The sequence below is a fragment of the Hirundo rustica genome, chromosome 15, assembly GCF_015227805.2.
Source record: "Hirundo rustica isolate bHirRus1 chromosome 15, bHirRus1.pri.v3, whole genome shotgun sequence".
In the NCBI taxonomy this organism is placed as follows: Eukaryota; Metazoa; Chordata; class Aves; order Passeriformes; family Hirundinidae; genus Hirundo; species Hirundo rustica.
In genome coordinates, this window is record NC_053464.1 from 1,730,902 (window position 1) to 1,741,901 (window position 11,000).

Genomic DNA, 11,000 nt, shown 5'->3' on the forward strand with positions numbered 1-11,000 from the left:
GCCCCCCCAGGCACTCCCTCACACCCCGCTGGGGACCTGACGGGGTGAGGGAGGAACCCGGGCTGGGGACCCTGTGGCGGGGGGCTGGAGCAGTGACTGTGTGTCCCTATGGTGACAGAGGAGTCCCAGGGGCTTGGGCACCCCCCGAACTCCCCGCAGTTTTGCAGTGTGGGACGCTACAGGGTTTTGGGGCACCCCACTGCCACCAGCGCGGCTTTTGGGGCGGGAGCCGGACCCCCGGAGCGGGTTGGCCCGTTCCCGGGGAGGGGATGCCCAGAATAGCTCCGCTATCCGATTCCGAGGGGCCACGGCCGTCTGCACCGCCGGCTCCTGGGGGCTGACATTTGAGCCCAGCCGCGGGACGGGACGGGCCGGGACGGGCGCCGGGACGGGCGCCGGGACTGCCCGGGATCTCCCGGCTCTACCGGGCTAGGAGCGCGATGGCGGGCGGGAGGCGCCGTGGGGGTGGCGGGCGGCGCGGGGGACCCCGGCAGCACACGGGGACCCCCGGACCGGCCTCCTCGTCCGCACCCCTCTCTCCTGCAGCCACCACGGCTCAGCTAAACACAGGAGCTGCCCCCAAACCCGGCCGCTCCAAGAAGGCCCCGAAGGAGCCAGCGGCAAGGGCTCCAGACGTGGATTCGCTGGGCTTCCAGGCCATGGACCGCAACGTGCCAGGGCTGTCCCACGTTATCCTGCAGAAGCTCAACATGAAGAGCTACGAGGACTACAAGTGAGTGAGCACCTATGGGTGTCTATTCCCCATCCCCTCGCCCGGGAAGAGCATCCCGTGTGTCCCCCAGCAGCTGGAGCACCTCCTATGGCTCATCCCACCCTCCCGGCTCAGCTCAAGGGGAGCTCTGATGGGCTCCTGGGTGGACCCCTCCCGAGTACCTGGCTCCCTGTCCCCACCCAGACCCGGATGCTCCTGTTTGGAGCTAAAAATCTTGGCAGCCTCAGAGAGAGGACATCAGCTCCACTGTTGTGGCAGTGGGCTGGATTCTGCTCACCCTCTGACATCTCCAGGTCTGCCATGGATGGGAGGAAGAGCGGCAGTGATTTTGGCATTCGGACGTATTTTGACATGTTCCAGAAGATGGAGGACACCTTCAAGTTTTGTGTCGAGTGTAAGAAGCTCCCCGATGCCCTCCCGGACCCTAAAAGCCTCCGACGTTGCAAGAGGTATGGTGGGGAGATGGTCTGATGGCACAGGGATGGAGCCATCCCTGACTTCCAGCCCGGTGTCTGGGGTGAAGTGAGGGGTGTCTGACCCCAGTGCCCACCTCCAGCCACAGGGCGCCTCCAGAACAGTGACATAGAGTGAGAGGGGGTGGCAGGCTCAGTGGGCTGCATTGTGCCCGCCCCTCCCCATGGATGGGTGTGCTGCCTGTCTGCCCAGGTGCCAAAATGTGTACTACTGCGGCGTGGCGTGCCAGCGTGCCAACTGGCCGATGCACAAGAAATTCTGCAAGAAGCTGAAGTTGGTGGCCCTGGACCGGCTGGTGGAGTGGCTCATCTTCACAGGTAGGGCACGTGTCCCCCCGGGCCAGCCTGACCCCCATCCCAGGCTGCACGGGTCCCATGATGGGATATAGTGTCCCTTCTCCAGCCCCACTCCCACAGCACAGGTGGGACAGACTGCCTGGGCTGTGGCACCACCACTGTACCTCCAACCTCCTCCCGTCCCCCAGGAGACATCCCATTTCCCACGGACACCTGGACAAAACCTGCCCGGGACGTGAAGGGCTGGGAGGACTGGTTCTCCATGCAGGAGCAGCTGGAGGAGAAGCTGGGCGCCATCGTGGCCGGGCGGTACATGACCCTGCTCTGGGCCAACGCCGGGAAGCCCCGGCCGGAGGACACGGAGCTGCGGGAATCCATCCGGCGCCTGGTCACCGACTTCCACTCGCGGCCGCTCACCATCGGCCTGGCACTGCGGCTTTTCGGCATCGACCCCCTCACCAGGCCCCTCACCGTGCACGTGGTGGGGGCTTCCCACGTGGAGACCCTCAACACGCGGCTGACGGACTACGACGAGCTGACGCGGATGTTCCCGGGGCACCAGGGCATGGAGGTGGTGATGGTGGGGGTGGACGTGGTGGACGGACCCATCATGCGGCCACCCCTGACCACGCTGGCACCCCGGGGAAGAGTCTACCTCAGCAGCTACAAGGGGCTCTACCACGACTTCTGGGAAAGCCATGTGGAGACCAAGCTGGCCGCCCGTCCTGACCTGGTGGTGGGCTTTCACCCAGGTAGGTGCCTCTGCCATGGAGGGGTTGGACCCTCACACCCCGCTGCTGGGATGGGGGCACCCACAGGGCACATGGGCTCAGGGTCTGCCCCGAACACCTTGGTAGTGTCTGGGGCTGGGGCTGAGCCTGAGGGTGGCCTGGGACATGTCCAGGGCTTTGCACTGAGGTACAATGGGCGGCTGGGGGGACCCCCTGGGACATGGCTGCCTTGTCTCTCCACCAGTCACTCTGTCCTGCCTGTGTCACCCACTTGCAGGTGAAATGGATCCTTCCCTTCAGGTCTCGGTGCTGTGGCTTAGCCCAATACCCAGAGTTTGGGGTGCCCCACATACCTGGGGGGAGCCAGACCCCACCTTGTTGAGGGCTGCCAGGCTCACTGCATACTCTGGGGTGTCCAGCACTGAGTGGATGCAGTTGGAGCCGGCTTTCCCCGCCGCCAGGGTGGGATGGGAAGGAGGTGGGACCCTCATGGCTGTGTCCCCACAGGTTTCCACGCCTGCCCAGACCTGCTGGCGGGCTGGCTGCCCACCCTGCTGCTGCTGCGGGACTATCGCCTGCCCGTGCTCTTCACCGTGTACAGGTGAGCACAGCCGCAGCGCCCCGGTGAGCTGGCACAAACACCCGCTGACAGTGCCTGTCCTCTCTTCTGGCAGTGAGCAGGAGCTGAAGGCCTCCCTGCAGATCCTTGTGGAGCTCGAGACGCACGTCGTGGGTTACGCCAGCAACCCCTTTGCCTCACTGCGGCCTGAGCAGGTCTACTCGAGCCCCAACAAACCTCCTGTCTACTGCAGCTCCCACTACATCGCGCTGCTGGGAGCAGAGCCTGTGCTGGGGGCCGAGGAGCTGGAGGATGATGATGGCTGGCAGGGAGGAGAGCCCGGTGCTGCTGCTGTGGCTGGGGCCATTGCCCCAGGGCCGGGCTGATTCCTGCCTGCCAGAGCCTCGCTGCCCATCCAGGACCTCACCTCCGCATCCTGGGATCAACGATCCAGAAACCCCTCACTACACACATGCAGGCCTGGGGGATGCAGCACCCCAGCACAGGCATGGCGCCCTTCCACAGCACCGAATAAATCACTCCCAGCAACCAGCTGCCGTGTCTCGAGCTTTATTTCCAAAAAGGCCTTTGTTTTCCTAAAGAAAACAAGGGGCTGAGCCCACCCCAGCCCCTTTCGAGCAGCCACGGCCTCAGGAGGGACAGTGAAGGGGGCCCTGAGTGCGGGACCAGCCGTGCACGGGGCTGTGCCGCCCCTTGGGGTCCGGTGGGGAGCCCCAGCCCGGCGCTTGGCTGTCGCTGTCACCGTCACCCTCGCTGTGCCCCCACGCTGGTGCCTACCCTGCAGGGCACTGCTCCAGCCAGGCACCGGCCACGGCAAGCGGGCACCAGCTGGCACCTCCCCACCGCTCGCCAGCCTCGGTGGCCCTTGCGGACACCGGAGCGGGTGGAGCCGAGGGAAGCGGCTCCCGCGGCATCGCCCGACGCTGCCGGGGACCCGCGCTGGCCTGGCGTCCCCTCCTGGCGCAGCCAGCAGGTCTGGCACGGCGGCGGTGGCACTGACCCGTGGGGGCACCCACGGTGGCCCAGGGAGGCCAGCGCACGCCAGGGCTGCCAGCGCCCTGCCTGCGGGTCCGGGTCCCTCGCTGGGCTCTGCGCCCGTCGGCGGGGCCGGGGTGGGCGGCAGAGCTGGCACAGTCCGGCACGGAGCGGCACTGCCGGCGTCATTCGGCGCCAGCGCGTTCCCGCAGCGCGGGCAGCGTCAGGGTCTCCGGCGCCGACTTCTTCCGCGGGCGAGCCTTGGGGGGAGCCAGGAACTCGGGGGCCTCGTCGCTGAGGGGGGTGGAGGGGGCGCTGGCAGGGGCCGAGTGCGTGGCCGCGGGCTGCCCCACCTCGCTGACCGAGATGGCCGGTGCCACCAGGCCGATGAGCTCGTTGGTGGCCTCCTGCGTCTCCTGCTCGTAGCGCCGCACCTCCTCCATCGTCATCCCTGCCGAGCACAGCCGGGCTTGGGGCCGCTCGGCACGGCCGCGTCCGGCACCCCCTCATCCCGGGGCAGCCTGCGCCCCGCGCCCCGGCTCCCCACAGAGCTGGGGGACAGGAAGGGGACGGGGACTGGAGACGGGGGGACGGGCAGGGAAGGGGATGCTGGGCGGCACAGCCAGCTCCCCAACTCCAGCGCCAGCCAGCAGAGGGGAAGGGATGGACAGGCAGCGCAGGTAGCGCAGGCAGGGGACGCGCGGGGAGGGCAGCTGAGGGGGGACACTCCGCCCCGGGGTGCAGGGGGGGCACAAGCCCCCCTGCCTGCACCCACCCCCAGGCAGCAAGGCGGGGTCCGGGGTGTCCATCCCCGGCAGGCAGAGGGGCTTAGGGGTGCTGGCTCCCCAGCTTTTGGTTTGTGGCCACTTGCATCTGAGTCTCGAAGGCCCGGACCTCTTCCAGGGACATGTCTGGAAGGCAGAGAGCCGCTCACCGGGACAGCCTGGCACCCGCTGCCAGCTGTCACCAAACCCGTGCCCACGCGTGGCAGCTGCCTACAGCGCGTGTCCCTGCCAGAACGGGGGTGCAGGCAGCACAGACAGGCTGCTGGGACCCCTCTCCCCATCCTCCTCGAGGGGTGCAGCGGAGCGTGCAGCATGCGGGAGCGCAGGCAGGGGTGAGCAGGCAGCATGGGCAGAGCAGGCAGCAGTGCAGGCAGCACAGCAGCACAGCAGCACAGCAGCACAGGCAGCAGTGCAGGCAGAGGAAGAGCAGGAGCTGTGGTGGGGTCAGTGGCATCAGCAGTTAGATCTGCAGCCCCCTCCCTCCATGGGCACCGTGTGCCCCCTCCCCACAGCGCCGGGGTGACCCCAAGGACTCACCGCACCACTCGTCCACCCAGGCGAAAGCCTGCCGGTGCCCGATGAGCAGGATGTCCCGGATCACCTGCAACACCACGGGGGTCAGCACCCTGTCACTGCCCCCCCAGAGCCCCCAATCCCCTTGGGCCTCCCTCACCTTGTGCACGAACTGCTCCACCCGCGTCTGCAGCCCCCACACCTCGAACTTGACGCTCACCAGTTTGTAGGAGCACATGATGGGCTTGGTGTGCTGGCGCCAGCCCTCCCGCAGCGGGCCCCGGCCTGTTTTGGCTGAGCTGAAGAAACGGGGGTCCTGGGGGGATGGGAAAGATCCGGGTCATGAGTCCCCCCTAGGGACAGGAGACAAGGAGTGGCCTCGTCCCCAGCAGTGGTACCTCCAGGCTGCGGTAGTAGCGCTCAGGGATCTCATCAAAGGCGATGTCCAGGAAAGAGACCTCGTGGTCTCCCAGGATTTTGTCACTGTGGAAGATCTGGGGAGGAAAGAGAGGGTGAGTGACGTGGACAACGAGTCACAAAGTGATGAGTGTGCCAGTTCCCAACTGCAGTGCACACTCACATTCTCGCTGTCCCCACAGTTGTCCTCGTACTTGGTCTCGATGTAGATGGAGAACTTGGGCAGGAAGGAGCACTGCAGGGAGTGGCTGTCAGCTGGTCCCCAAGGGACGCTGCTCCCAGGGATGCCCACCCTGAGGGGCACCCACCCCGAGGGACACCCCACCCCCAAGGATGCCCATCCGCGAAAGATGTGCAGTCCAGGGACACTGATCCTGAGGGACAACCCACCCACAGGACACCCAGCCCTGAGGGACGACCAGCTCCAAGGATGCTCCTCCTCAGGGAACACCCAGCCATAAGGACACCCTCTCCAGGGGACTCCCAAGGAAATCCAAGCCCCAGGGGACACTCGCCCTGAAGGATACCCATCCCTAAGGACACACACCCAAGGAGCACTCACCATGGGGACACCCGCTCTGAGGGACACCCACCCCTCAAGGATGCTTGTCCCAAAGGATACCCACCCCCAAAAATGCCCCCCAGAGCCCCCTCCCCAGCCAGCTGCTGGGGAAGGGGACAGGTCATCCCGTGCCACATCCTTACCGTGTACTCTGCAGGGACACCACAGCACGTCAGCATCACAGGGTGGCATCACCGGGTGATATCACAGGGGAGAGAGGGAGCAGTGAGACCAGGGGCAGCTCCTGCAGCCCCCCCACCACCGGGCAGGGACGTGGTGCCCGGGGGTGCCCGTGCCCCGCCCTGCCCGGGGCTCACCCGTGATGGTGTAGGGGTAGTAGTTCCAGGCCTTCTCAGTGATGTAGAAGATGCGGGGGGTCACTGCCCGTGCCCAGCTTGGCAGTTTGCTGTGGGGAGCGTGTCAGGGACCCCCTCAGGACAGGACGTGGACTGCCAAACACAGCCTGGCTCTGGGACCCCCATTCCGACCCCAGGAACCCTATCTGCTACCTAGGGCCCTCCCCTGCACCCCAGCATGCCCCCAGGGACCCCTTCACCTGCACCTCAGGACCCTCATCTGTATCCCAGTACCTCTCCCAAGAGCCACAGCCACCTCCCCAGCACCTGCATCTGCATTCCAGCACTGTCATGTGCACCTCACGACACCCTCAGGGACCCCTGTCACCTCCCCAGGACCCTCCCCAGTGCCCCAGCACTCCCCCACCTCATCTCCACCCCAGTGCCCCCATCCTCTCCTCGGGTTCCCCATGCCCCCCCCCAAGAAACACCCACCCTCCATCCTGAACCCTCATCCCTCCCCCAGGATCCCTCCACCTCCCCAGGGCTGAGCCCCCTGGGTGCTCCTGCTCCCTCCCAGCACCCCGGCAGGATTGGGCCTCCTGGGGAGTTGGAGGTGGGTTTTGATTAATTTTCAGGCGTTATAAATAAATTTCAGGCGAGAGGGGAATCGTGAGTGCTGCAGCTAAAAATAACCCGTCTCACACCAGCAGCTCGTGGTGGGGAGCGGCCCGTGTCTGCAGGCAGCTGAGGGGACATGGGGACAGTGCTGCTGGGGGCCAGTGACACCCCCAGGGCCAGGGCATGGCCAAGCCCCCGATCAGGCACCCACCGGCACCCGGAGGTGGGTGCCCACCAGAGAGGGGTGGGTGCGTGTCCTGAGGGGGGGCACCCCAGAGAAGAGGGCAGCCCCCCAGATCAGTGCAGATCCCCCCAGTGAACCCCTAGGATGGTGCATAGCTCCCTAAGACAGGTGCAGCCCCCCAAGAGCAGAGCACCCCAGGAGACTGGGTGCACCCTGAGAGACAAGGGCATCTCCCAAAATTGGATGCAGATCCCAAAGATGGTTGCACCCCAGGACTTGGGGACCCCACTGGGAGACACACAGAGCCCTTGAGGATGGATGGGTGCCTGGGAAATGGGTGCAGCCCCCCAAGATCAGGAGGTGGGTGCACCTGACAGATGGGGGCAGCCCCCGTAGTTGGGTGCAGCTCCCCCAGATCAGTGCACCCCCGGGAAATGAGGGAGACAGCCTGGGGAATGATGGGGGTAACCCTGGGAATCAGCCACACACACTGCAGCGTGTCCAGGACGAAGGAAGGAGGTTCCCCAGGAATTTTGGAGGAAGAGCAGGGGCCACCCCGATGCCTGCCCACGCCCCCCACCGCAGTGCCCACCCAGCAGCCATCACCGGAGCCACAGGCTCACCTGGAGAGGTGGACACGCTTCTCAGTGAACTGGCCGGGGCCGTGGACGGGATCCTCGTGGGGCTCGTTCTTCACCACCTCCACGCCCTCGCCCTTCTCGCTCTCCTGGTGGCTGTGCTTGCTGATGGTGTAGAGCTGCCCCACGCGGTACTGCAACCACAGCGCCCGCCCTCAGTGCCACCGGCCCCGGTGACTGCCTGACTGCCTGACTGCCTGACTGACAGCCTGCGGGCTGAGCCACGCTGCCGAGAGGGGAAACCGAGGCACGGAGCGAGGCGTGCCACACCCTGAGCCGTGCAGCGGGCAGGGGGTTCCTGGGGCACCCTGTGTGACACCCCGTGTGACACCCCGTGTCCCTAGGCTGTCCCAGCTCCCAGGCAAGGGCTGGATCCTGCTCTCCCTGCGCTTTCGCAGTGCCTTGCAGAATGCCTGGAGGTTTTCTGCTCGGCGAACTGCCCGGGAGCCAGGGAAAAATGTGAAACTATATGATACATATGGATGTGTCTCTGTCAATATACAGCCATAAGGATGTAGATGTGCAGTTGGTGATGCAGCTGTGCAATAAGGGTTTGATTGTTCTGCTGAAGATCCTGTCCACCACCGCAATCTCCAGCAAGATTTTTCCACCCCTCTCTGCCCAAATGAAAAGGTTCCCCAGGTGCCGCCAGGGAGGGATGGCACTGCCCAGGGTGGGCACCACTGTAGGTCCCCGCTCCCCAAAGCAGCCCCGTGGGCACCAGGTGCTCACGAGAGACCTTTGCCCAGGGATGCTGCCAGCTGTCAGCGTGCTTTGCCGATGGCATTCAGGCTCCCTCGCCGGAGCAGGGATGGAGCTTATGGTCCCTGTCGTGCCACGGGCATCCAAACCCCCGGTGCCCTTCGCCTGCTGGTCCGTCCCCTGGTCCTGCTGCGCCCCGGGGTCGCCGTGGCCAGGGACAGGATGTCCCCCCCACCTGCACCCCAAAGCACGGCTCAGCCCTCGCACGGAACATCCCGAGCCCAGCACAGCCCGGTCCCTGCCACAAGCCGTGCCACTAGGGGACAGCGAAGGGGTCGCCGTGTCCCTGTCGGGGCAGGAACCGTTCCCTTGGCGCTGCTCTGAGACCCCCACCCACAACCCCTGACGCCCACGGGCCCCGCCGTTGCTCCCGCCGCCTCCCCGCGCTCACCTCCTCGGTGGTGAGCGGCATGCAGATGCGGTACTCCTTGACGAGCATGGTGACACGGGCGGGGTGACACGGGCACGGCGGGCAGGACGGGGGTCAGGCGGAGGCGTGGGCGCTGGCGGGGACACAGCTCGTGCTGGGGGGCGGCGGGGAGCGGAGCGGCGCGGAGCGGAGCGGAGAGGAGCGGGGCGGGGGGGGCCGCGCCGCCGCCTCCCACGCTCCCATCGCAGCGCCCCGCGCCCGAGGCGGCCGCCCCGCTCGCCGTGACTTCACGAGCCGTTGCCATGGCAGTGGCGTGAGGTCACCCGGGCGAGGAGCAGCCTGGGTGTACCCAGGTGGGGACACCCCGGCACCCCAAAACCCTGCCGACGTTAACCCCTTCCCTGCCGGGCAAACGCGTCCCGAGGCGGCCGTCTCGGAGCGCGCGTGTCCCCCCAAAACAGGGTGCCGTCCCTTCGGGGTGCCGCGTCCCCACCCAGCTGTGGCGGCCAGTGCGGCAAGAGGGTTGCAGGGACATGAGGACGGGGTCAGGCCTGCCCCGTGCTCCTGGGGACCCACCTCTGGGCACCCACGCTGCCCTGTCCCGAGGGGTGCTCCCCGGGAGCAGAGGATCACGGCCCTGGTGTAGGACATCCCTTCCCTGCGCAGGAGTTGGATCCCCTGCCCCGAGGCTTCCCCCAGCACCCGTCCCAGCCAGCGCCCACCCTAGGGCTGCCCCCCAGCACCCACCCCACCCCTGGCACTGCCAGGCTCGCACACTCTCTCCCCTCTCCAGCCAGGGCTGGGGATGCTCAGGGTGAGCATCAGGACAGCTCGGGGGCTCCTGGACGTGCCCCCCAGCCCCACAGAGAAGGGAGGGGATGTGAGCTCTCCTGAAAGTCACCCTCGATGGGGGATCAGGCCTTGGAAGGGCAGATGGGGGCTCGCACGGGGATTTGTCTGGAAGCAACTTGTTCAGCTGGGGACATGGGGACATCCTTGGGGGTGCAGGGTCATAGCGGGACACAAAGGCATGTCTGGGGGCACCGGGCGACACAGGAGTGTTCCCGGGGTCACAGAGCTATTTGAGGCCACAGGGGCATCCCCGGGGGACACGGGGACACCCTGCTGACAGGGCGGAGGGCCGGGTGCTGGTGTCAGGTTGCCCCAGCAGCGGAGGCAGAGGCAGCCCCGGCAAACGGGAGGTGACGCCCCGGGGACTCACCGGAGCGCTGCAGGGCACGGCGTTCCCCTCCCCATCCCGGCAGCTCGGACCGGCCCCCGCCGGGTGGAAAAGGAGGAGCCCCCCGGCCGGGCTCAGCCGCCCCTTCCCCGCCGCTGTCCGCGGCCGCATCCCCCCCGGACCGAGCCCCGCCGCCCCCCGCTGCCCGCACTCACCGGCCCGCGGCGGTGCCCGCTCCCACCGCCGCCACCGCCGCCGCCGCCGTGCCCCGGCCGTCCCGGGCCGTGCGCAGGAGCGAGCCGCCCCCCGCACCGCCTCCCGCGCCGCGGAACACCGACCCCTAGGGGGAGGAATGCACCGGCACCGCACCGGCACCGCACCGCACCGGCACCGCACCGGCACCGCACCGGCACCGCACCGGCACCGCACCGGCACCGCACCGGCACCGCAGCGACAGCGACAGCGGCAGCGACAGCGGCACCCCTGGCACGGCACAGACCGGCACCGGGGCACCCCTGGCACGGCACAGACCGGCAGCGGGGCACCCCTGGCACGGCACAGACCGGCACCGGGGCACCCCTGGCACGGCACAGACCGGCACCGGGGCAGCCCTGGCACGGCACAGACCGGCACCGGGGCACCCCTGGCACGGCACAGACCGGCACCGGGGCTCCCCGCACCCACCAGGTCCCAGGTCCTCCCAGCGACCCCCAGCACCGCCGTGTGCCCCAGCAGGGAGATGCCCCGATGGGGGTCCCGGGCTGCTCCCCCCCCGCCCCGGGAACCCCCAAAGCTCCTCCAGCCACTCACTTTCACCCCGCTGCCAGCCTGGCCCTGTCCCCCCAGCCTCAGCACACCCCATCCACAGCCACGCGTTAGCAGC

General features: G+C 67.5%; 2 protein-coding genes across 2 annotated transcripts; one reads left to right on the forward strand and one right to left on the reverse strand.

Annotated features, from left to right (window-relative positions):
* Positions 1-388: 388 nt before the first annotated feature.
* On the forward strand, positions 389-3,345 carry MSS51 (MSS51 mitochondrial translational activator). The gene is made up of 6 exons (XM_040078938.2): positions 389-733; positions 1,027-1,182; positions 1,400-1,524; positions 1,692-2,255; positions 2,742-2,835; positions 2,909-3,345. The coding sequence occupies exons 1-6, from the start codon at positions 441-443 to the stop codon at positions 3,177-3,179; spliced, it is 1,503 nt and encodes a 500-aa protein (XP_039934872.1). The 5' UTR covers positions 389-440; the 3' UTR covers positions 3,180-3,345.
* An 11-nt stretch (positions 3,346-3,356) lies between these two features.
* On the reverse strand, positions 3,357-9,241 carry LOC120759556 (cytoplasmic phosphatidylinositol transfer protein 1-like). The gene is given in 10 exon segments (XM_040078944.2): positions 3,357-4,240; positions 5,112-5,175; positions 5,248-5,403; positions 5,486-5,581; positions 5,668-5,739; positions 6,210-6,217; positions 6,384-6,472; positions 7,791-7,939; positions 8,959-9,037; positions 9,039-9,241. Coding segments are annotated over 10 exon segments (1,182 nt in total). The 3' UTR covers positions 3,357-3,974.
* Positions 9,242-11,000: the final 1,759 nt, after the last annotated feature.

Excerpts from the sequence above, each read along its gene's own strand:
- MSS51 (XM_040078938.2), top strand. The coding sequence starts at position 441 with ATGGCGGGCGGGAGGCGCCGTGGGGGTGGCGGGCGGCGCGGGGGACCC. Across the intron at positions 734-1,026 it reads AAGAGCTACGAGGACTACAA|GTCTGCCATGGATGGGAGGA; the intron begins GTGAGTGAGCAC and ends TGACATCTCCAG. Across the intron at positions 2,256-2,741 it reads GGTGGTGGGCTTTCACCCAG|GTTTCCACGCCTGCCCAGAC; the intron begins GTAGGTGCCTCT and ends GTGTCCCCACAG.